At 39.9% G+C, this 26,709-nt stretch overlaps 1 protein-coding gene across 1 annotated transcript; it reads right to left on the bottom strand.

Annotated features, from left to right (window-relative positions):
• Nucleotides 1-120: 120 nt before the first annotated feature.
• Nucleotides 121-23,912, bottom strand: wwp1 (WW domain containing E3 ubiquitin protein ligase 1). Its single transcript, XM_005808364.3, has 25 exons — nt 23,764-23,912; nt 18,183-18,239; nt 17,862-17,954; nt 17,640-17,778; nt 16,647-16,771; nt 15,632-15,784; nt 15,339-15,411; nt 14,516-14,697; nt 11,781-12,213; nt 11,601-11,696; nt 10,265-10,439; nt 9,750-9,804; nt 9,002-9,086; nt 8,343-8,471; nt 8,106-8,178; nt 7,954-8,025; nt 7,021-7,109; nt 6,765-6,924; nt 6,468-6,601; nt 5,192-5,332; nt 3,999-4,119; nt 3,745-3,849; nt 3,541-3,637; nt 3,399-3,471; nt 121-2,365 (listed from the first exon to the last, which is right to left on the bottom strand). Exons 3-25 carry the CDS (start codon nt 17,929-17,931, stop codon nt 2,266-2,268), a joined length of 2,880 nt encoding a protein of 959 aa, XP_005808421.1. The 5' UTR covers nt 17,932-17,954; nt 18,183-18,239; nt 23,764-23,912; the 3' UTR covers nt 121-2,265.
• Between the last annotated feature and the right edge of the window lie 2,797 nt (nt 23,913-26,709).

Here is a 26,709-nt window from a genome sequence, read left to right as displayed (position 1 = left end):
GCAACTTAAAAAAAAAAAAGTGTGCTTTGCTTATTGAAAATTAGGCACATTAATTTTTAAAACTAGTTGACAGAAGTTGTGCTGCGCCACCGTCCCTCCACCCCACAAAAGCCAAGCCAGTGATGGTTTATTCACTTATTTATTCGTATCTCATAAATCCATCTCCCTCCATTTAAAATGGGTGAAAATCAGATTAGAAATGAATCTTCTATACACATGGTCTCCTGTAGAGGGGGCATTCTGTACAGTGTGGTTGGTGTTTTACAGTGTGTATCTACACGTGATATGTTACAGAGCGGAAGCGTTTCAGGCGGTCAAGCCGACCCCCTGCCTTCCCCCGACCCCTGAACTTGGGGCCTGACTGGAGCTACGGTCCGAAACCCGGACCAGAACGACCGGCCGCAGCCAATGCGACCTGAAACGACCCCCCCCCCCTCAAACGCTATTCTGATAAGAACAAAAGGCATCACAGACTCCCCATCGGTGGAGCGGTAGCTCTGCGCGGTCGATTATAATATTGAAGTATTTCATTTCACTGTCGTCTTTATGCAATCGGAACACGCAACAACTGATTTGGATTACAGGTTTCTGTTGAAAAGGAAGCACAGTTTGATGGATCTCTGTATAAAATGGCCTCCTGCGGCTCTCCGCCCCCCCCCCCCCAATCAGTTGAATACATGTTATTTACATGACTGATAACGGATCACAAGCTAATCCAGGACAGAAGCTTGAGGCGCTTCGCAGTGATCTAATGCCTGAATTTCGCTTTTTCTTTTTTAGACTTCTAACTGAAATCATCTGTAAGAGCAGAGTTTGATGTGATGTCTGTGAGAGGGGGGGGGAAAGGAGCACTGTCCCTTTAAAAACTGAAGGAAACCTAGGCTGTGCAGGTTTTTGAGTCTCTACATGATGCAAATAAGGCTTTCTCAGCTCACAACGTGAGCATCATGGATGAAGTAGCTGGGTTGAGAGGTCAAACAGCAGTATCTCCCCCCCCCTCTGTTCTGCCTGCTTGTCTAAGTAACACATTTCATTTTGTTGTTGTTGTTTTTTTTTTTAAAACACCATCACCTTTGACTTTACGTGAAAACAACGGCTAACGATATCGGAGCCTTATTTTTCTCCGAGCACCGTCTGCTAAAGGGTTGAAGACGATGCGCTCCTGCTAAAATGAGGTACGATTAATCAAAACGTAGTGCTGCATCAAACACAGTGGCTTCAGAAGGACGGGACCTACAGTCCAACTCCAAGATCTGCAAATCACACAAAATAGCGCCGCTGTATCTTCTTTTTTTTTGTGTGTGTGTCCATTTTCTGAGTTGCAAATGGAAACTGCAGATAATTAAAGAGTCGTCCCCGTAGATCGCCGTGCCGACGCCTTTCTCTCGTTACGTCACAGTGTGCAAAACAGGCCGCAGTCTTGATACAGCCTGGAACGTTTCTGGCATAAACCGGCACTACTGTCGTCACCCACACACACACACACACACACACTCTCACGCATACATAGTAATGGCTTGTTTTCAATGAAATTTTTAAAATATCTAATATCGTCCCATGAGTTCTCATCGATTTAAAGACACAATTAAGATTCCTTTTTTTTTTTTCCCCAGCAGAGATGGATCCATCGCTGATTTTTGTCGAGGATGGGTTGATTCATGCCGGAAAAATAAAAAGTCTGCGTGCACACGCTCGCGGCGGTCTTCTAATGTTCGTAGGCAGCATGCAAGCACGCAGGATTTTCTAAAACGACTATCTGTGTCCCACAAGGAAAAACAAAACTGGATTTCAGGCACTGAACGCCAAATACAACTAACTTTTTGCCTTTTAACAGCTCTATAGAACTAGAGCTTTAAAAGAAGGTTGAGCCTAAACTAGAAAACCCTCTCAAAAGCACTGTCTGTCTAGTTTCTTTTTTTTTTAAAGCCAGTCAGCCACTTGGGGTGGACATCTAAAAAGAAAATTAAAAAAAGAAAAAATCCATGATTTCTGTTTTTAAAACAGAAAAGCAGATGGATGAAATGTTTTGCATATTTTCATGGAGGGGAAAGAGGGCGTTATATATTATATAAGGACTGGGAACAGGAATGCGGCAAAAAACGATGCTGCAAATTAGGATTTGGTTTTAAATGACAAAATAGCTTATATACATTGGTGGTTATTTTGTGCAATTTTTTGTTGTTGTTGTTGGTTTGTTTTTCTTGGCTGATTGAACAGCAGAGAGGGGGGCTAGCAGAGGGGACAACACCAGAGGACTTTGTCCCTCTATTCTTGGCCAAATCCTTCGGTTTCCTCGATGGCGAAGAGCAGCTTCTCCTTCAGCTGTTCGTAGCTTTTATAGGGAGGCAAGTCCAGGCGGTTAAAACTGGAACACAGACATTAGGAGGAGGAAGTCAGTAGAGAATTATTACAACCTTCTCAAGGCATCGGTACTAATGTCACCGTCGTCACATTTTGTATCTTTTCAATCAGTCTAATGGGGATTTCATTTGATACAACACAAAGTAGCAAATGACTTTTTTTCCCCCCTTCAAATAAAAAAATCCCACTCAGTTCAATTCTTGGTGGAAATTTTTTGCTTTTGTACATCTAAAGAAGATTTAAAAAAAAAAATCTTTTTAAAAAAACTCCAAGCTTCACCAGATTGGATGAAGGGCAGCTGTGAAACCCTCTTTTCAACTTTTCACACAGATTCTAAATAGGACTTTAGACTTTGACTGGGCCATTCTAACACACGACTATGCTTTAAAGAGGTTGTATTACGTGTTTTCCAGCCATTCTACAGCATAAAAATGCTGCATATATCAAACATGACGTAAATTTTACCTCACCTTGAAATTGGGTCTATGTCCCTTTAAGAAAGTTCTGCTCTTTCTGAAACTCTGCCTTCAGGAAGTCATCACAACATGGCTCCTCTATTAACCCTTTAATAACGTTTTTACCAGCGTTGTACTGAGAAGTAGCTCTTATGATGGCTAGTCTGAAGGAGCTGAACGGTTGCCACGGGAGATTAAATGATTTCTCAAACATCCATGAAAGAATCAAGGCAACGCTCCGGGTATCTTTTTGATGAGGGAATAACATTATAACATGATGTAAAGTTTTACATAATACTGCTTCTTTAAAAACCAATATTTTTTTGTTATATTTATGGCATTAAAATAATTGCCCCATTAGTGCAGGAATAATGTGCCAATCTCTTCTTACATAGTAATACTTTTTTTTTTTAACTTATGAGTCAACACTGTTCAACAACATAAAGGCTCACAAATGTATTTGTTTCAAGCATGAGAGGGTTTGAATTTTTTTTTAAAATAAATATATATATAAATATATTATCACATATAATCGACAGTAAAAAATGGGGCTAAAAAGTTTTTAAACTGAAATGTACTGACCATGTGTGACTACGGGGAAGCCATGTGTCCTTCCCCACTTTCTCGATGCAGAACTTCTGCGGCCCGTTGCTTCCTGCAACACAAAGCGAGACAATCAAGGGGACCGTAACGCTCCCAGCGTCGTACTAGTTCCGTCACTGACCCATCAGCTCAGCGAAGCCGCCCAGAGGAAGCCGGCAGGTTCCCGTCACAAACTGCATGAGCCGCAGACGCACTTCGTTGTCCACTTCTTTCACCAGCTGCAGGGGAGGAAATCGACGGCGGACACCATTACAGGCCGACGCTTCTCGCAGGGAGCTTACGTTGACGTCGGACGCGAACACAACAAACGCTAGAGCGACAGTACCTGCCAGAACCAGATGATCTGCTTGCTGTTCCGGGTGTAGTGGCGGTACACGGTGTTTCTCTGCCAGTCCTGCAGGTCCACCTCCTGCATGCCGCACAGCATCACCTGGACGCAAAGATGAGCAGACTCAGAACACCAGTCGAGTAGAAAAAAACAGGAAGCCAGTGATTCATTTTGTCGCAGAGAAGTCTAAAGTTGAGACGTTTTTAGAATTAAAGCAAGCCGGTTCTGAACAGAGGAGCGCTGCTGCTCACCTCCAGCTCCTTCTCATCGAAATACTGCAGCCACTGAAGCGGGACCACTTCGTTGAAGCCGTCCAGAAAAGCTTTGGTTTGACCTTCCACCCCACGGGAGAACCTCCACTCTGCCATCAGACTGCAAACACAAGCAGGACATAGGTATGTTTTACTTTTCATAATGACTAAACCAAGCGTTCCCAAACTCTTCCCTGGCCCCCCCAAAGAGCATTAACCTCTGGACAGGAGGCCTCTTTGCAAACCCACAGACAATGCTACAAAATATGGAAAGAAACATCAACTTTTAGAAGGTTTTTCATTCACTATTTCATAATTATTACATTCATTTAGCATAAACGGTGCCTCATACCATTGAATTTTAGATGGTTATGGGTTCTGGGGGACAAAATTTTATTATCAGATGATATGACTTTATTACAAGGTAGTACAATTTATCAACATAATCCCCTATCGTGATCATAAGAAAGTATGGAACATTTTATATTAATTGCTTCAATTTTTTTTATTTTATTTTATATTATTACCCCGCAGTTCGTATGGCGTTTTTCCTTGTTGAACATTTTCCCATTTCTCACTTACTTGCTTGTGGAGCAAAGGAGCTTGATTCATTTGACTGGCAGCCAATCAGAGAATGAGCATCAGAAACAACATTTAAATTAATTACTTTTAACCTTTTTTTAATGATTGAAAAACAGAAAACAAAAGTTATGATGACAAATGGACTTTTCTTTCTTACTTTTCTCAACTTCTGACACATGCTGAAGCCCCCACAGCGCCGCCTGGTGGCCACACACTGAACAACACTGGTCTAGACTACAGCAATTTCACAGGTTAGAGCAGGGGTGTTCAAACCTTTGCACTGTGGGTCAAAATCTCCAAGCTGGAAGCATTTGGGGGAGAGGGGGTATTTTTCTTAAATTCAAAATTCAAAATCATTTTATTGGGAATCTTTTGTTTTTGTGATTTAAAGAGGCAATGTAGAAAATAATTTAGTCGATACTGAGAAAGGTCTTAGATGTTTTCCTTAGTAAAAGAAAGGTGTGCAGTTTTCTGACCTTTTGGGTTGAATACTCTGTGATTTCTTTGGTCTACAAAATGTTTTTTAGCAACAAATATGACGGGGGCCACATAAGATTATTCCAAAGGCACTTTGGACGCCCCTGGGTTTATTTTTGTTCTGAGAAAACTACCTGATGTACTCCTCCTTGTTCTCCTCCGTCACCAGGATGTTGGCGCCATCGGGTTTCAGGTCATGAGACGAGATCTTCCCCAAGATCTCCATGTCCACGGAGAAGTACATCTCCAGCCCACATTCCTCGATGTTGTTGTCCCTGAGGAGATGCGACGGCATGATCGCTTCTGTTTTCATTTATACGGTAATGTTTTATGCAAGGAAATATAGGAACTTTAACAACAATGTTGGGACAAAAGTATTAGTTACAACAACATTGACAAGTTTTACTTAAAAACCTTACTATCCTGATACATTTAGGCTATTTTCCTATGAAATTGTTAAAATTGATATTAATCACATGGTTTGACATAAAAAAAGGATAAGTAATCTGTTTTCTTTGTAAAAACATGAAATGAGAAACCACATTTGGGAAATAATACAACTGAATAACAAAAAGTTACAGTCGCCTAGTTTTAGGCAGCTTATTGAAGTCAGACGGTTCACTTTATTTCTTGGCATTACCTCAGTAGTTTTTTTTTGTTTTCTTTTTAAAGATTTTATTGGCTCTAGTGGCCTTTATTTGACAGTGAATTGACAGGAAAGAGGGTAATGAGAGAAGGGGGAAGACATGCGGCAAAGGTCGCCAGGCCGGGAATCGAACCTGCGACAGCCGCATCGAGGACTAAGGAATCTATATGTGGGTTGTGCTTAACCCCTGCGCCACCACAACACACCCCTACCTCAGTAGTTTTAATGTTAGTCTATTGTTGCAGTTGGAGCTCAGTTTACATATTGAATTAAGACACTTTGAGGTGTATAAAGTTACTAAAATTGGTCCAACTAAAGTCCTAATTTCTTCTAAAGTCAGACTGCTCCTTATGTCTTGCTGCTTGGCAAAAAACAAAAAGTTGCATAAAAATAGCAAAAAGTGGCTTTTTGATTCACTTGTAAGCTGTAAGCAAATTTAAATCAATTATATTCGCTCATTTCTAGATTTTTCCAAACTGTCAATCTTATCCACAAGTCAGATTTAGACCTTTGAACGTAAAGTTTCATATCCCTCATTTTCTTTCTAGATTTGAAAACAATCTTTTGGCTATTTATTTAAAGATCTTCCAAAAAAAAATAAAAAAACATCCATACTTTTAGGAAGAAAAAACAAAGCCAGGACAAGCAAACTTTGTTTAAACTTCCTTTCAAAGTTTCTTGATGCATGTCAACTCTGCAGCCGTGACCTCTGAGGACATGAATACTACTGATAGTGAGCGCTGCAGAGCGAACACACAGCTCACCTAATCCAGATGAGAGAGTTGTAGAACTCCGGGTCGATGGACTCCAGGTCCTTCAGGATGAGCTTCTTGTTCAGCATTCGTTTGTAGAACGGCAAAGAGAAGCCTGTGTCAATGAACTTCCCGTGGAAAAGTGCCTGCAGAGACACAATGGGAGAGATTAGCAGTTAGCAAGCTAACCCGGCCCTAAAAATACATCCGCTCATTTTGGACAATGTCGGCATTTTATTTAGCACAGAAACATAACGACTGAAAACAGTTGCGGTGGCGTGTCGGGGTGCGTTTGTTAAGCGGACGTGCCATCGCGATGAAGCGGCCAATGAAGCAGAAGTAGGAGAGGTGATCTGGGTTGATGGCCGACGCCGGGTTGATCTGCAGACAGTAGTTGCTCTTTCCTGCGTACTCAAACAGGCAGTACATGGGGTTCAGCACCTCGTGGGACAAGAGGAAGAACCACTCCCTAAGAGGCGTGGAGGAGGAGAAAAACAAATGCAGAACAGTGAATGATTTAAGGTGAAATCTGTTGAGGAGCGGTTTCTAAACTCATTCTGCTTACCTGGCTAAGCCACCGTAGTCCAGACCCTCCTCGCCTCTGAAGATGACGTACAGCCTCCTCCGTAGGTCGTATGGCTTCAGAGCCATGATCTGAAAGAGTACAGAACAGACGCGCAAGATCAAATAACACATCATTTACTAGCTGGATGATAAATCAATTTTATTAATTCATTTTTTGGTTTTTGAAGATTTCATTTTTGGAAAATCAGAATTCCCCCACACCCCAGTGCACTTTTTGGGTTTCCATAGTTCAGCCATCTTGTTTTACAAGTGGGTTTTACAACTTTTGCTTATTTGGACATTGAATTCTGGTCAACTCTGCGACATAATATTAGGGCCAGGCTAAGATTTTATTTTATTTTGAATTATGAGGATAAAATTACAATGTTACTAGAACAAAGTCGTAATATTAACAGAAAAGTCGTCAGTTTATGAGAGCTACAACACAAAAAATTACTTTGACCATACCTCAGTCTAAGTTTGAGCGATCATATTTAAAAGAAAAGGTTAATCTTTTAACACATCAAGTTATCTGTATCTGTGAAACTACGGTGAAAGAAACTTTGTCTATTTCGAAGTAAGAATCACACACTGAGCTGCTCACATCATGTTCCTATACCTTTAAACTTTGCTCATTAAAAGAACAGTTTTTTTTGTAATTTTAAGAATTGCGTCTTTTTCTGCCACTATAAATATATTCTCTTAAGTAAACAAACATTCTCAAAGTCCGGCCTTAATATTCAGTCATACAACTCAGAGAAGGGTTGGATGAAATAAAAGCTACTTTTTAAAAATATTTTCTGCAATTTTCTTAAGAAAAGAAAGCGAGCAAAAATAAATTTATTTTTAAGCCATATCGTCCATCCCCAGTACAAATACGAACATTTAACAGAAGAGAAAACTCCTACTATAAACAACAGACTGAAGTTCTTACTTGCTGAAAAGAGTCTTCGAACAGCGTCTGTCTGGAGACGGTGATTTTCACGTGGCTCGGCAGAGCGTTAGACTGAAGAACAAATCAAAGCATGAGCACCGTAGAGTAAACGATGCCATCAAACAGAGACGTAACAAAAAGAAAACGCAGACCTGACACAGGTAACGGAAGTGAGCGAGCTTCCACCTGAAGCTGCGCTCGTATGCAATCTGTGGGCCTTTGGTGCTGAGCAGAAAAACGTTTCAGAAGGTGAATGCTAGAAAAGTGTCTCACTTCAGAAAAAGATTTGTTCTAGGATTTCATACAGTTAATAGAGAACACCCACTCGGTAAACAACACACACACACACACACACACAGAGCATCATGATGAATGAGAATCTCCCTTACACAGAAGACTTCCCGGTGCGCGGGTCGCTGAAAGTGGTCGTCCGAGTGTTGTGATCCACAAAGTAGCGAACTCCTTCCCTCGTGTACCGGATTTCCCATCCTTCAGGCAGAGGATCCTCATTCTGTAGCCTGCAAAGGAACACACACACACACACAGACAGAGGCATGCTTCATATTTATTTCTGATTTTGCTGACTTTTAAAAAAGGTCCAACCAAGGGTGGGGTTTGCAAATTAGCCAGTGGCTAGAAAACAGTCATGCAAAACAAATATATATATATATATATTCAGTTCAAGTTTATTTCATCAAGGACCGCACCGTAAACAAAGCAACCTTTGTTGCCAAAGGGCTGCGAAGACATCATTACACAACTAAAGCGAATAAAAACTCTATAAAAACAATAAAACCACAAAGTGGTAAGTTAGTAAGATCAACTTGTAAAATTAATGAGTTAAGCAAAACAAAATACACTAATAAATAGAGAAAAAAAAACCAGGATGAAACTTGGTGGCTGCTTCGGATCAGACGAGCCAAACAAACATGTTATACATCATAACAGGACGTATGGAAAAGCTTTTATTTTCCATAAACCACATTATGACAGGTTTCTAACTCTGCATGCACCATCCACATCTGGTATCCATTTGCTCTGTACTCACCCTTGGGTTCGAGGGTCTTCCCACTGTGTTGTCTTGGTATTGTGGTTCACAAAGTAAACTCTGTCATTGGAGTCCACACGCCTCTCTACAGGTAGTCATGACACATAACAACATTAAACTTGTATTAGATTAGAATATGTATAATCCAATTCAAAACATGCCGATTGGTACAGAACTATACAGGAGACGGTCAGAGCAAACAGTTCTCACTAGTAAAAGCAGCTCAAGTGTTAAATGCTGCATTTCCATTGACCATATAAATTGCACAAATGGAATCACAAAAATATATTCGCTTAACGGAAACACGCCAATTTTGAAAAAACTCATGTTTTTCAATAAAACGTTTGAGTTTTGTTGTTTTTTTTTTTATTTTGGCTGTATCAAAGTTAGTGCATTTCGCAAAACTGCACTGGAAACACTTTTCTGCATCACACGCGTCGCATCAACCGGATGCTTCCACTGGCGGAGACTACAGAGACGACAGCAGGAAGTGTTAGGAGGACGATGGCACAGCGTGTTTCTCGATGAACACACTTATTAATATGCAATTTTAATTGCATTTCTTATTTAATGGAAACAACGCAATTGCGAAATTGTATTTTTTTCGACATACAAAACATCGCGTAATAGCGACAAAATTTTGCGCACATTTGTGATGGAAATGCAGCTACTGTCTCCAGTCTCCGTTTATTTTAGTGGAGTGGAAAGTTAACAACTTTATCATACTGCAGAGCAACGATGAACTCACCCCAACCAGGAGGTAGAGGGCCCAGAGGGTCATTCTCAGCAGACATCATAGATGCCTAAAAGTGAGCAATATGCATTAAACTCCATTCAAGAAACAGAAAAAAAGACCCAAATCCTTTTAGGAATGTTTTTTTTTTTTTTTTCAAAAATAGAAAAAAAATGACATAATATTGCTTATGACTCGTGTCTCTTAAAAAGAGCAAACCAAGATCAAGATCTAAGTTAATGTTTTTAATTAAATCTGTTCTGTAAACATTTTTATTTCTACAAATTTGATTAATTTTTTTACAGAAAAAGCAATTGGGGAAGAAACCGTTAATCATCTTACTGAACGAGCCAATGAGGAGGAGGAGATGGTCATTAAAAAAATAAATAAATACATTTTAAAAAGTCAAATCAGCCAATCAAATTTATAACTTTACAGGCACTTGTCTTACCATCAGCACAGAATGAAGAAAACTGACTAAAAAGGAATAAGCAGGAAGACAGAAAGGGGTGTGCAGAGCGGTTGCTTACAGAGTAGAGGTATCTCTGGTTAAACTGATGCATAGCTCCCTGCAGCTGGCTGCGCTGGCTCTGCCACTGCTCAAAGTTGCGCACCGATTCCATGGTGGGCCGCTGCCAAGTGGTGGTCCGGGTGTTGTGGTCCACGTAATAGATCCGACCCCGATCGTCCACTCGGCGCTCCCAGCTGGCAACAAACAGTAAAGGAGGCTTGAGTTGCAGAAACAGAGGAACCCGAGTCTAAGCGACCGAATGATATGTAGCGCCGTGATTTCATGTGCATCGTTCATTTTATGGTGTCTAATTAGAGAATAAAGGATTCACTTTTGAAATAAATGATTCTCCTTAATAATGCTCAATAATTCTCGACAAGATCTTAAAATCAATCCAAGAAAAATCTGATTTTCTTTCCTTCTTTTGGAAATCAATGAAAACTGAAAATTCCCACCTTCTTCATAGATCTCATAGATCTGTTGCACTTTTGTTGAGATGAAGTAATATTATCACCAATTTATTTTCATTTCAATCGAGGAACTGAAGGATATTTTCTTCTTGTATGCTCAGCATGTGTCAGATTAAAGTGTTACAACACAACAAAGTTTGCACAAATCAGTGCTTTTTGTTATCTTTGAAAAGTGAATCTGAAAGAAGAGGAAGCAGCAGCTCGGACCTCAAAGAAAAGAGGTTCTGCAGGTGTCAGCAACTCAAATTTAAGACCTTTACAAATAAAATTTAAGACCTGTGTCATGACATGAATGTACAGAAGACAATAGAAAAGAAAGCATGTACCAGGGTACAGGTTGGCAACAGAAGTGAGTCAACACTGAAGAAAACATCAATAAATTTAGGTTTATTTTTTGATTGATGCAAAAAACCTTGCTAGCTAGCACGGATATATCAACAGCTAGTTAGCGGCAGCCTCAACCGCCTTGAGTCACAGAACACAAAGAAGATGTCTGAGTGGGACTCAAACAGAGAAGTCCTATGAGAAAAAATTTAAATTAAAAAACTACATAGAATATTTGAGATTAAGTAGTCCTGCCACAACAACACTTAAGACCTGTGATTAATGTATTTAAAGCCAACTTTGTTTTCAATCAATTTAAACATTTTAAGAACTTAATTTTAGAGAAATTTAAGACTTTTTAGAGGATGTGCTGACACCCTGAAATCAGCAAGTAGGAGTCTAACTGGTGAATCTAGTTGACGCTAATACTGTAGTCATTGGTCAAGAACAGAGAATTCTGTTTACATTTGTTTTAAAACTGAAAACGCCAAAACAGACGTCCCTTGCAAAGTTAAGACGGTCTTGGCTGAAAAGGTCTGAGGTAAAGCGCCGGCCCCTCACCCTGGAGGAAGCGGCTGTGGTCTTTCCCAAGTAGTAGTTCTGGTGTTGTGGTCTACATAGTAAGTTCTCCCATGTGGATCTTTCCTCTGCTCCCACCTGAAACACATCCAGCAACACAAAGTTTGAACCAGGAAGGTTATCAAGTCTGTTTGAGCACTTTTTTGTTTGTTTTGATTGTACCCTGGTGGTAGAGGATCTCCTGCTGGAGCATTAGAAACCTGTTGTCTGGGTTTCACCCCATCAGTTGTTGTTGTTGTTGAGCTGCTACTGCTGCCTGCTCCTGAAGCCCCCGCTTCTCCCGGCGCTGGGGAGGAGGACAACGATGAGGACGTCGTCACGGTGGGTTCTCCCTGGGTTGCAGAGGCTGACGTGGTGGAAGCAGCGGCGGCGGAGGAGGAAGAGGAAGCGGCGCCGTTGGCAGGTTTAGCAGCAGGAGACGAGGCGGAGGAAGGTGTGGGAGCCGGAGGGGGCCGGGAAGTGCTGGCTGGTGATGTTTCAGCGTTTGGCGGGGCAGCATCGTGAGAGCTCTCCTCAGTTTCACCTGCAGAGGGCTGCGTTTCCCTTCTGGAAGCAGAAGATTGCCTGGGAACAGTCTCAGAGGATTCCCCGTTTACTGTAGAAAATTAAGAAAGAAAAAAAGGGAGCAAGTCTGACCTTTTACTTTGCACTTTAATATAAAAAAAAAAGCAACAAAAGGGTTGCACAAAAAAAGAACGTAAATATAGTTTTAAACAAGAGAGCTTTTTATGTGATAATATTTTTTAAAAATGTCATGTTAACGAGTCACTCCAGGAAGTTGCAACTATTACTGCAAATTCAATCATTATTGGCAAATTTTGCACGGAATTGCAATTTTTTAACCAATCACCACAACTTTCCCGCAAATTTGACCAATCACCTTCACGTTTTCTGAATTTCCTTATTTTCTGACCAGTCACTCAAACTCAGATGAATTTTGACCAATCCCCTTAGCCTCTTTTTCATTTAACTTCCCATTTCACTACTTCAAACCAGCATGATTTATTACTTACTTTCCAGGCACATTGTGGAATTTTATAACACAGTTAAGCAAGTTTGTTATCTTCAGTTGTTATAAAAATGCTATACATATCAAAGTGCGACTTAAAAGAAATTAGACTTTGTAATTCAGTGTTTTGAAATTGGTTTCTGTCTCTTTAAGTAACTCCTGTTCTTTCTGAAACCCCGCCTTCAGGAAGTCACCATAACATCGCTCCTCTAACATTTTTGCCAAGGAGGAGCTACATCCTCGAAGGCGGAGCTAGGTGCAATTAGGCATTTTGCACAGCTGAACGGTTGCCATGGGAGATTAAAGGATTTCTCAAACATGCATGAAAGAATCAAAGCACATGTTTTTGATGAGGGAATAACATTGTAACACGATGTAAATCTAAGAAAAACATTGTCAATTTTACATAATTCTGTCCCTTGAAGGTGTGGTAACGTGATTTATTTAAGTCTTTGAAGGCACCACGAGGGGAGACCTGTTGCTGAGCCGAGCTGCACAGTCTGTTCTGTTCAGCAATTAGCCAGAGCCAAAAGGCCAAAACAAAATTGCGGTTTTCTTCCAAACAAAACGTGTCAGTCAAGTACTTAATGCTGCTGCATGCAGATAATAATAGCTAAACGGTTAATATATGCCAGTATCTTATATAAAGCTTAATCAGAACACTAACGTTGTTGTGTTACCCATTTTACATCCTTTGCTATTTAGACAGAAGTTGTACATGTTGTTGCTTTCCAAATATTTAAAGGAAATATTCATTGTCACAATAGAAAGAGTTGGGGAAGAGACATTACACTAAAGTACACAATCACTGCAACATTAATCCTATGTTGGCCCCAACTTCACAAAGAGAGAAGCAGAAGTAGAGACTAGATATACGTAGGAAGGTCTTTTGGTTCAGATCAAGATATTCTGGACTGAACTGAGTGACTGAGCATTCAATGTACCACACAGGGTAAAAATGTTATTTCTAAACAATTGCAGGAATATTTATGTCTCAGATCATAACTCACACAAACCATAACTAGAACTCAGTAACCAGTGTCCCTCTTTTGGACCATCTCCAGAATGAATCCAGAGAGCACTTCTACATCCGTCCCAGAGGAATGTTTTGCTTATTATGCAACAAAAACACTGCATTAACTTTTAATCAAGAATAATATTTTTTGGATAAAGGTTGTGTCTTTACTAAGTTGAATGTTGTTTAATTTAAAAAAAAAAAAAAAGAGTAATATTGCTTAATCTGTTTGGTAAAATCCATGCTGCATCACATTCAATCATGAAAAGAAAGTCCTGCTTATGTGGAAGTGTGAAAGAGATTACACTTTTTTTTTAAACAATTCTGAAAAACAAGGGAAACAAGGTTGCATTTCTTCACTGCATTGCAGTTTACACCAACAGATTTAATGCACCAGAAGAGCATTAAACCATACCGGGACTTAACAGGGATCAGATTAACAGTGACGATCAGAAAAGTGTGTTTCTTTTCCTTGAAGAAACAAGATAAACGTAGCTTTTATTCTGCTGAAAAGAAGCTAACCTTCATTCATCATACCCAGCTGAGAGCAGCTCTGCAGCATACTGCACTCTGCTCCGCTTTGCTTTATGCGTCTCCTGGGTGTTCGGACAAAGGTGCTGACAGCAGCAGAGACTGCAGGCCTCACTTAGTGAAAATTAATCAACTGTTCTTCTTTACACTTCATTACAACCCCGTGAACCGTGAAGAACACAAACGTAAAGAACCCTCAATCCATTTCCTGGAAACATAATAGGTACGTGCAAAAAGAAAAATTAAAGAGAAAGTCAGATTATTACGAGAAAAAAAAAAAAAAAGAGGGCGGTAAAGTCAAATATTGTTGTCATGAGAGAGAGAGAGAGAAAGTAAACCCACCCATTCTGGTGTCTGGGCTGCTGTCTGGAGGTTGGTGCACTGGGGTGGAGTTGGGGGTTGGATCTCCGTTGATCATACCGGTGGTGTGATCGAGAGCAGGGCTGGAAGGCACCGGACCATCTGCACCGCTGGAGGCTGAGCAGGAGCCTGACCTCTGACCCAAGTCTGTTCCATTCACGGTGCTTTAAAGGGAAAATAAACATTAATTAGCATTATTTTATGTTGATTTTGCTTTAAAGATTGTCACAGTTGTTATTGCTCCTTAAGTCTCTTTGAGCGATAACTCTCTGGGTTTTATGACAAGTTTGTGTACTGCAGTGTTTTTGGCTTCTGCTTCAAGCACCATGTAAAGGCAACCAATGCAAAGACACAAACTATTCCCGTCTGTGGTTGCAGCCCATTACAAGGGTAAAAAGAAGTATAATGTACACTTTGTTTAAAAAGGGAAAAAAAAAAAAAATCACATTCAGAGTTCAGTTCGAGGCAAAGATGTGGCAATAGAAAGATGAAGATAAAATCTCAAAGAAAGGCGGAAGGATTCATTTTGTAGACAATCTTACAATAGACTGGTTTATGTTTTACCAGCACACGTTATATATATATATATATATATATATATATATATATTTACTTAAGTTACTTGACTTGACCAGGCACATAAAATGGCAATATGTGCCTGGGAAATACTTAATACCCTTTAACCTTTAACTTGCTGAACAGATCTTTACAATGTTCAAGTACAACAAAAATCCTTCATTTATTTAATTTTTTAAGATATTGACATAAGTACAGGAATATAAAATTGATGACTTCATGAGTTTACCTGTTTGCAGCCCTTGAAGAAGAGGAAGAGGAGTCTCCGTTTTCATGAATGGCATCACCATTCTGCTGGACTTCTGGAAAATAGATTTAAAAATAAATGAATGTTAACGTGGGCATGTTATGATGAAGAGACTATAAGGCAGATCATTCCCACTAAAAAGTGTATTAACTTGAGTATATTTAACTACATATGCTTCAAACTGAACTTTTTTCTACCAGATTTGCAGTGCAGGTGGATGATGGACTACACACACACACACACACACAGCTAAGATAAATAAATAGTGAGCTCACTGGTGCCATTTGCTGCGTTGCCATTGGTCAGTGGCGCCAATTCCTCCTGGTCAGTGACAGTCAGGCCATCAAGGTACACAGTCAGCTCGCCAACAGGCACAGAAAGCCCTTTCTGTTCCACACTCAGCTTCAGCACCTCCTTCACATTCTCCACTGTGGAGCATAAACAAGGCAGTGGGGAGAGAGAAAAATCACAGTCAGAGAGGAAAATAAAGAAAACAACACAATTAAATACATTCATGAACCGGCAGAAGTTTTTCTGGCTGATCAGCACTCTTTAAAAAGCCTGACATGCCGATTCTGATTTTGGTCGATACAGATGGTTTTTCCTTTGTTTTTTTTATAAATTACACCATCAGGTGCTATAACTGATTTCACGTGAGTCTGAAACGTGACTGGAAATAGCAACACAGTTGCAAAATTGGCAACATCTGTGGATAAGAGCGGATTGCCAGTCATCCAAAATTGAGGAAATTGCTGCACCGATTGATCGACGCTCCCGATTCACATCTCTGTTCCTTTGAAGAAGTAAACTGCCACTCTCCATCTTTAATCTAAATTGCCATTTACTTAAGATGCATCTAAGATTTTCTAAAGGAGAGATAAAATACCACAGCATTTACAAACATGTGAAACAAAAACATATTGCATTAATCTAAAATAGAAATTAAAGATTTTTCTAAATGATGCTGAAATTACAAAATAAATATAACATTCCTATTATTATTATTATTATTATTATTATTATTATTATTATGTGTATTACTACTAGTTTTTTGGAGCTAAAAAATACAGTCAGTGTAAAACTTTGGATGCAATGACAATAACAGCCAAACATCTGGGTGGAACGTTAATAATTTAGTTCCATTATTTCTTTCATTAAAAAATAAGCATAAGTATACATTCTAAGTATTTTGTAATGTTTATCATTGCATAATCAAACTTAGCTTTTTTTATATGAGCTATTTCACTAAAACTGATTAAAGCTTTACGTCTACACATCTTATAATCTTACATTTTCTGTCATGCCGCTCCAAAGCCTGAAGGAGATCCAGCGTAGCTTTGCCCAGCAGAGCGTCTGCTTTCAGGGTGTGGTGACTCCATACTTTGAAATCCACCTGCGTGTGTGGCGCTACAGTCCTAAAAAAATATATATATCAAAAACACATACAGCACTTCTTAAATGATAAGAGCTTAAAAAAGGACACGGTAAATGTAATAAGTTTAAAAAAAAAAGGACGTTTTGGAGTTAACCTTCACACTTCTGCTGTTACTGACATAAACAGTTCATACACTTTAATCAGGATGCCATTTACGACTTTTCCTTCAGCCGACTGAAGTTCAGGACAGCAAGTTTAACATCTAACAAATTAATAAAAACACTGATTTTTTTTCCATTTTCACATTTCCCTCCCCTAGAAATGATAAGATCCACATCTGGCACGATGCCCCCTCGTTGAGTTTCAAACAAGGACAAAACAAGCAGCACACAGTGCGGCCATTGTTTGAATAGCCCAGCATACTGGTCCAAAGGGAAACATCTTGCATTACAACCTCAAAGTCACGAGAAGGACCCACAGGAGCGAGCAAAAACATCCACAAGACTCGGAGCACTGCGGCGGCCGCTCTTATCAGTGCTAACTAGCCGGGTGAAACCATCTGCAGTGATTAGTTTCTGGCTTTCAGTCCAACCGCTGCTAGAGAAACCACAGCGTTTGTGCTGCTAGCTCTAGTTGTGAGAAAACACAAAGAGGTCTGTGTGCTTGCAGGCAGCTTCCTCGCTTTTTCAAATGATTATCAGATGAGCCACCGGAGGGGGTTTTCCTCCTCAAATGCTACATGGAATCCACAAACTGTTTGAAAAAGCAGGATTTTGATTGTGCAACGCTCAGTACGGGACACGAACCGAGCTTAGTAGGAAGGATCTTTCTGCCTCTCTAATGGCGTTTTTACACGAGCTCAAACGCTGCACAATCGCGGCATGAAAGGGTAAATGGACGGCGCTTACAGAGTCAGCCTCTCGTCCCATTTCGGGTTGGAGGAGCTGTGAGATTTTGCCGTGCGGCGGGTCTCTCCCTCTGCTGTCACCTCCACGTAAATGGCCGCCCCGAAAACGCTCTTCTTCCTCTTGAGTTTGGCACATGAAACTAGAGGGGGGGGGGGAAGGAAAAGATGACTGAAAAACTCAGACCTAAAAGGTGATCCTCTGGATGAGAACACTTTGACTCACCAATGGCATGGAGCTGTGATGTGCGTCTGTGGTTATGGCTAGTCTCTGCTCTCGATGAGGCCGTGGCCATGTCATTCACCACAGTGGGAAAGCCTTCAAATGGAAAACACAACGGAGATGTCAACCGCTAACTCCACACGAATTCACAAATAAGACCCGGGAGGAAGGCTCCAAAGCTAATAACGATCAGATCTACTTGTTCCTGTTTTTAGTCAAAGTTCAAACTGATCTTTAGCAGCGTTCAAAAGATTATCATAAAAAAAAAGGAGCATTATGTTGTTGTGGCCTTAATATTGGAGTAATAAACCGATGGATACTCACAACAGATGTGTTTTGCTAGGCCCTCCTGTTCAGCCTACTCCGTGTCCCATGGCGGCACTGAAACCAAGATCACAACAGATCAGAGAAGCAAAAAACTTTTTAAAAAGGGGGAAAAAATGCGCTAAATGCATCAAAACAACCTCCTTTTTGGTCTCTAAGACTCATCAACCAACAGCAGGTATTTTTATAAATATTTCTTTGCTTACTCAGATAAGGGTAAGGAACAAACTGTCTCTCTTAAAAGTATACGCGTCCCTATTAAAACGCCAGAACGTTGCAACATAAAAAATATTGGAGCATTAAATAACCTAAGTTTTTTTCTGCACTTAATGTCACATTAATCCTGTAGATTTGAACTGAAAAAGCGAAACAAGACGATAAATAAAAGAGTGCAAACACTTAAAACTTTAATAAAGACCTTTTTGATTCCACAATTCGGCACAATCGGAATTAGCAAAAGACATCAGGTAAATAAAAGCAAGATTTGCCGATATTTGATTGTGCGGGTCAAACACAGACCATGGAAACAGGAAGTGATGGGACGCGAACGCCATCACAAGTTGTTGGATTTCTACATATCCAGCATGGAAAGCAGAAAATACTCCAGGTACGATTAGGAATTTCGCCTGGCTTCCGACTGATTCGGTGCGGTAGTTTTCATGAGAAGACAAACAAAATCCCAGACTCAGAAATCCAGCTGCACTCTGGCAGAACAAGCATGGCCTGGTTATTCTTCTGCTCGCCTCCGCATACCTGCCAAGAAACTTCGTCACCTTGTAAAAACAAGAACAAGAGCCCGGAGGAACACAAACACCCTGGCATCTCGCTCGAAAATAAAAAAAGGTAAGGAAGTTCAAAGTGACTGTTCTGGTTTTGTAGAGGGAACACACACCCACCTTGGATGTTTTGTCCCTCTTATTGCTTTAACAAATCAAGAAAATTTGCCCTTTTTTCTCTCTTTTTTGACACGAATCCCCTTTAAATTCAAAGTAAAAACTTTTTTCTGAATTAGGTCATTTAATTCAAAGGGGGTGAATAGTTATGAATTCATTTATTATTTGTCAAGATAATTGTATTTAATTGTTATTTTGAAGAAATCAGTTTCAACATCGACATAAAACGGGTCGTCTTTGTTCATTTTTTGGCAAAAAAAAAAAAATTGTTGATATGCGATTAGTTTTTATAGGTACTTTAAATGTGAGGGCAGCATGAATTGTGGGTAAAACTAGATGCCTTTCTGAAACCAAGGTTGGAAAATAATGGGCCTCCATGTGTCTGAAGGGGTTTAAAGTTCAACCTATTAATGGTCAGTAATTTGCACTAGTGAAAGAATTTTTCCTGAGTGAACTGGGCACCAACACGGTTTCCAGCCCAGGGCCCCACATCCTTGTAAATCCGGCCCTGTAGCCGACTACAATATCATGCCGCCGTGAGAAGAAGGTAACGCCAAAATCTCTGAGCTAAAAGGGTTTGCGTGTGAGGCATGTCTGCTTCAGTCAGCCATTGTCTCTCTGCATTGGTCTTCAACCAGAAGGGTCACATGTTGGTGCCAAAAGAAACAAATATATTTCGCCTTTTTTGGCCTTTCGTTTGCGCTTCGAGCCGCAAATGAAAAAAACCTTTTTGAAAAGCAAAAAATAAAGTTTGTTCTTTCCATGTCTGTCGTTCCTGAGCTGTACGCTGGACATGAGAACAACGAGCAGAGAAAATATTGCTTTCAGGAGATCGGCTGAGCGTAATTTATTACCGATGATATTCTTCCCAAAGGCCAACTCTCTGAAAGGAGTCGCACAGAAAGAGATAAACACAGCCATGTCCTCACATAACCTTGCTGGATGACTGCTGCATTATTACAGCGGCATAAATAAAAAAAAAGTAAGGAGTGCACCACACACGTCAGAATGAAAGTTGGGAGGAAGTTTGAAACAGAGAAAAGGAAATTAAATGGTGGTGACATCATGTATTTTAAGCTGTGATAGATTTGAGACTGGACAGGCTGAAAACTAAAGTATGCCACACTTTTCAGATCACTATCCATACTTTAAACTAAATCCTTTGTGTTCCACTTAGACAGGAACTGTGTAGTGTTTGTCGAAATTGTTGAAGTTTGTTTTAAAAAAGACAAAATGGAGAAAAGTTAAGCTTAAATATTTACTACTAACAATGACGCAGTATTTTGTGTTGGCATGCTGTCTAAGATCAAAATAAATTACATGGTGTTTGTTGTAACATGATAAAATGTGGAGAGAAAAAAAAAACAATTCAAGGGCTGCAAATAGTTTGGCAAGACACTTCCCTTCTCACAAATGACGCAAATTTGAGTTCAATATTTCATATTCCTCTGCTTCCCGTCCTCCACCTTACGGCTGCATGTTGGACATGAACGAGGTAAAAGAAGAAGAAGACGGTTTGAGTCGGTCAGTGGATTTTTCCTAACCCGTTTTCCTCACTGCAGTGGTGTGCAGGTGGATTTGCTTACAAAACAGAGCGCCGGGCCGGGCACCGCACCGCACCGCTCGAGCATAATGCCCTTTATATTTTCTGCTGCATGGACTCTGGTTTATCTAAAGCAGGAGTCGGGCATAAAATCAGAAGCTTAAAAAAAACAAACAAGCACTGCGGTTAAATATTATCCCAAAAATAAAAGTCTGTAAATGGACAACATCATGCACTGTGTTTGGGATAAAGACACTTTAGGCGTCCAGCTCAGCAACGGGCAAAGAAACCTGCTGACCTTTTGGAAGGCGCAGTCTGGACAGGGCGGTAGTGGAGGCCTGGAGGCGCAGAAATGCATGGAGTCCAACAACAAAACCACAAAGAGTCGGTCTGGATAACACAAGCTTGGTTGACAGAGTTAAGACCTTCCTCCTGGCTCTGATTGGTTGTTTTAGATCGGGAGCGGAGCATTTCTGCAGATGGTAATCCTAGCTCAGGGAGAAGGTGGAGGAGATCCATTTTTTCACAGATTATCCGTCTCATCTTATACTGTCACAACATGACGGTTTTAATAAATAAGGAAAATATATATATTTTTATATGCAGCTTTAAATTCGAAAAGTTTTTGACTATTTTTGACCAAAATTTCCAATAAGCACATAATTATGCATTACCACAAAAAAGTTATCTGTTTATTTTGAATGAAACTCTACAATAGAGGAATTGCAAAAAAAATGAAGGGACTGAAAATTTAGCTAAAGTGTATTCTTTATCAGTCACAAGCAACATTTTTTATGTAAAAAAAAAAAAAAAAAAAAAAAAAAGTAGAAATAGATAAAGTTGGAGGTTTGCACTTATCCTTTATTTTTATGTGAATACGTTTCTCCAATCCTGTTTGCCTTAAAGATTTATTTTCATAAGAAGAGACTACGCAAACAGGAACGCTCCAGTTTCTCCTCAAAAGACAATCCGTCTGGGAGCGGTTCCTTCAACGTTCCATCAACACATCCAGGTCAAATTAGGGATCCAAAATCCTAAAACACAACAGCGCAGGATGCTGTAGACGACAGCATTAGCATCCAAAAACCATTCCCATTTCTCAGGCAGAAAAACCTGCCCAACAAAATGACAAATACCCAGCTGAGCCTAAGGCAACAAACACATAAAACCAATTATTTGATGTCTGTGTTTAGTGGCATGAGCACAAATTTCAAAGAACCTACAGACGAAATAAATAGTCGGAATATTTGGTGGTAATAACTAGAGATACCTCCTCCCACAAAAGGGAGAACAAAAGATAATGGTTAGGTTAATAAGTCAGAAATTAATCTGATTTATATCCAACAAAACGCACACGATCGTTGCCAGGTCACAGAAACACTCTCAAAGTCAACTCGGCTAATTATAGTGTGAGCGAGGCGTTTAGAAACGAAGCTAGACACCGTAGTTGTTTCAGGCTTCTAGAAAGGAAACTGCATTTTCCACAGAGCCATGGTTGAAGTTACTTCAGGATGCCACAACAGAAGAAAACAGGAAACTCAACACTTTGCACTGAAAGTTGGGGTGTTTTATTGCTACACAGAGCCCGATTTGTTCAAAGCCTTTGCAGGATTAAGGGACCACTGCTATTACTGCCAACTGTGGTAATAAAAGAAAAAATGCTAAAAGCAGCATAAAATGCCAACTCGGTTACCGTGTTGTTGTTTTGAAATAGCTGAGAAATCCTGGTTAACTGCAGAGCTGTGTAACACAGCGGTTCTCGCACACGCGACATTTCTTTTGCTCCCAATGTAAATAATTAATTGATTTCCCAAAGAATGGCTGCTTAAGGCTCCTTTATGATTACAATAAATGGATAAATAATTTACAACGCTCTGATTTACATGATAGTAAATCAGAGCTTTCTCCTCTTGGACAAAGCTGTTGTTTATTTTAAAATGATCTCAGAAAAAAAAAAAAACATTGAATATCTTGTGATTAAAAAAAGAAAAGAAAAGAATTTTAAGCTATAAAATGTAATACAAACTGGTGACGGAGATTTATGCAACTTTTTTTAAGTCGGATTTTATTTCTTACAGCTCTGTAACTTAGGCTCATTAAGTATTGAGTTTTTAATTTAACCCAAATGCAGAAAAAAATAGTATTTTATTGGCATTTATAGCTATATAATATCCAAATCGGCAAAAAATAAAAATTATTAGTGGGTCAGAGATTTTCAGGAAGTGACCGGAAATCAGTAGCCAAAAAACCCCTTTAAGCAGTGCATTTGATGGAGATAATTATTTCTGTCTGTGTTCACTAAAGATGGGCTCCAAAGCAAAGTGTTTGTCAGCGTGTAATTAAAAAGCTGCTGGTGAGGCAAGTGCTTACCTGCCTCAGGTAATGGGGATCTGAACGTACACACAAATCACGAACAAATCTTCACAACTTTAGAGGTTGACAAAATACAGATATGGGTGAAGATTAACAAACACAAAAGGTCAAAACGTAGACTAATCATATTCTTAAACGACAGAGCGTAAGCTCTGCGTGGATATAAAATAACTTACTACGGCACTAAACAGTTATCTGGTCAACAAACATTGACCAACTTTGCACGTCCACCAAACATGTTTTTCACGGTGATCCACAGACAGAGACTCTGAACCTTCCCGGTCTTAACCCACCGTTTCTCAGCCAAAGTGTACCCCCTGCCTTATGGCGCATCTCAGCAATATGTCCGGCACTATGCGAACATTTTAAAGCAAAATGTACTGAAAGTAATCTGCAGCGAAAGCTAAAGTCTGGTAGCTAGCGCTCGTTAAGCTAGCTACTAAGCTAAGCTGCACATAAAATATCTTATTTTGTGGCCATTTGGTTTCTAGAACTACGTCGTTCGCAGGCAATTATCGTTTTTAGCTGTGAGCATGTCCTGACAAGTAGTTGAGGTGATAATTTAGCGCATTTGTTGATTTTTTTTTTGGTTTTGTTTTAGAGATAATATTTCCTACGGACGAGGCTATTAGCAAGCTAACGTTACAAACTTAGCCAAGTTAGCGGTTCTCCAGCAGCAGCCAGGGTGAACAGATTTCCCCCAAAACAGGTCTAGCAGAGTCTAAAAGTCTCTCGGAGCGCCTCGGCAGCATAAAGTACGCGGTGTTTTTACCTTGTTTCGGCGCTGCGCTCCTCCCCTACAGTCCGTGGTTCGGTACCGTCAGGGCTGCTGGTCACCGCACAGGCCCCGCAGTCAGCTACGGCTCTACTGCCATCTCTGTGCGGATGTTGCCGAGCAAAACACCCGGGTGTCACCCGAACACTGCCGTGTCAAGACACGCGAGTTTTTCTGTGTTTTTTTTGGGGGGGGGGGGGGGGGGTTGTTTGTCAAACTCTTTGGATGCCGCTAGTTAGAAAATATTCGCGTTAATTAATACTTTACTTTATGTTTTATTATATATATGGAAGCCCGTTTCCGCCACTCTGTTAAAAAATAAAAATATAAAAAAAAATCTCATTATAATGAGATATTATCTCATTGTTTTGAGATACTATCTCATTATAATGAGATATTTTATTTTTATTTTTTTTAACAGAGTGGCGGAAACTGGCTTCCATATTTATACGTAAGTAATTTAATGGGTTTTTATGTTGTTTGTTGCTTCTTTTTTTAAAAATAAGTTTGAGGTCTAAGCTGGGTTACACTGTTATTGCCTCAAATTGGAGTTTGTTTTGAATTTAATGCAAAAGTACGACATAAAGTTAAGCATGTAAAGCTATTAAAGACGAGAAAATAAGGCAATCTGTATCAACATACTTAGATTGGGGTCATTATTTAGATTTCACAATAACAAAGGAACAAGGTGTGAAATACAATTTCATTTACATTTTATTTTTGTTGAAGCTGAATGCAAACTGTTAAGTACCGTATATTTAGAGTCGAAGGAGAATGATGTATAGCTTTCCAAATTTTGTACAATTAAAGATTTTAAAAAGTATGGCATACATTTTTGCCTTTGTACTTTTTGCCATTATTAAGCCCAACTCACAGCTAATTTGTAATTTTGTTTCTGGTCCCAAAACATCCAAGTTTATCTGCTCCAAATCAACTTACTCCTACCCTAATGCACCATCATTTTGTATAGCCTTGGTAATCTTTTCAGGAATCCCACTCTGATGGGTTTATTTTTTTCTTTTGTTGCTTTTTGCTCAGGTTTATGCTGTCATCAAATGAAAGACATTTGAATCAAATGAGCACATTACAGCACCGCCCACTTTTCCTCATCTCCAAGTCAGCATATACAGAAAGAAGTTATGTAACATACATCCCTGCAGTTACTTATTAATGAGCATACTAGACTGCTTTTCTACAAAACAGATTAGATCACTTCAGTTTGCAAGACCAGGGGAATTCTCAATATTTGAAGCTCTTCCTATTCTGGATTTGCCAGCTACTTTCTGCTCCAATCAGAAAACACTGCTGGATGGCATCGCTGCCTGGACCAGCGAATTGGATGCCAGACTTATAGTTGCTGAATAAAAACACAACACTTTTATTGGCTTGGGGAAGAAAGCTTAACCGTGATAGGCAGGCCTCGGCACTGGGCATAGTTAGGTGGGAAGGTGTAAGGTCACTCTGACTTTAAAAAGTTCATTTATCAAAGCAAAAGAAATAAAAAAAATCAGATTTCCTACAGTTTTGCAGATTCCCTGATCTGTACTGGACCAAAACACCAGAACACTAAAACATATAATTTGATCGATATTCCATCTGTAGATTAGACTGATATGATTTTGGATCACACCTCCTGTGACTGCAGGAGAAGGATGTTAAAACTATTAAGAGTTTGTTTTCTCATTCCCCATTGAACATAAGCACACTGCGACAGCTTGAGCAAAGATCAAATTTATCTCGCCAATCAGTTTAGGATTTGGCATTCTGCGCCTCGTTCTAACATGTTCCACTTAAATCACATTTTAGACGAACACGTTTGAGGGTTTTTTGGAGCAGTTCATCAAAAAATATTTATTTAGCCTTTATTGAAACAAGGCTCCTTTATGAAGATAAGATATCTTTGGAAGAGAGACAAGAGAGCACAAAACATTCAGACGCGCCGTAAAAGAAACATTGCAGCTAAGTGAAAATAAACTCAGGAACAAAGGGTCATAAGTGGGATCTTGCAGTTTCTCAGCAGGAGGACAGAACTTACAAAGTCATGATTCATTCAGTTCAAAAAGCCAAAGAGGACTCGAAAGAGTCTGTAGGAGTGGGCAGCTAAATTCAAGTAACAGCTGGATTTTTAGTTGTTTTCTGCAAAAAAAAAAAAAAAAAAAGCTCCATCTAAAACAGGGGTGTCAAACTCCAGTCCTGGAGGGCCGGTGCCCTGCAACGTTTAGATGTGCCTCTGCTGCACCACACCTGAATAGAATAATTAGGACATTAGCAAGGCTCTGGAGAACTGATCTACACAAGGAGGAGGCAATTAAGACATTTCATTCCAGTGTTTTGTACCTGTGGCACATCTAAAAACCTCAGGACACTCCCCCTTGAGGACTGGAGTTGCATTTTCAATAGAACTCAATTGGAAAGGCAACGTTTCACAGATCATTTTGCTAAACGTGGTCAGACAGAGCTGATGTCACATAATATATATTACCTTTTTGCAAGAGTTTTCCACAGTAGGAGAGGAGTGGGGGGAAGACTGGACATTTCTGAGTTAGTCTGATACTGTCCGTCTGTCTGCCATATTGGATTTAACAAAAGAATAATTCTTGCACTTGCAGTGGATGGACAGTAGTTGGCAGTGTATTGCCTGATGCACTAGTGTCCACTTTAGTGGTCCGTATGCATTTATAACATAAAAATCCACAAGACACACAAGAAAATTACTTTTAGATAGCTGTCCACTGTAGTGACCGCTTCGCATGAAAGGGTGAACTGGAACTACACTAAAAAATGTTGCAAAGTTGCAATACTAATGAATTTGACGTCTCCGTCTATTGGGGTGCTGTGGTCGCGCAGGGGGCAAAGCACGACCCACGAATTGAGGCCTAAGTCCTCGAGGTGGTGGTCGCAGGTTCGATTCCCGGCCTGGCGACATTTGCCGCATGTCTTTCC

The sequence above is a fragment of the Xiphophorus maculatus genome, chromosome 21 (genome assembly GCF_002775205.1).
Source record: "Xiphophorus maculatus strain JP 163 A chromosome 21, X_maculatus-5.0-male, whole genome shotgun sequence".
Taxonomy (NCBI): domain Eukaryota; kingdom Metazoa; phylum Chordata; class Actinopteri; order Cyprinodontiformes; family Poeciliidae; genus Xiphophorus; species Xiphophorus maculatus.
The sequence above is the reverse complement of the archived record's forward strand: the minus strand, read 5'-3'. Positions and strand labels throughout refer to the sequence as shown.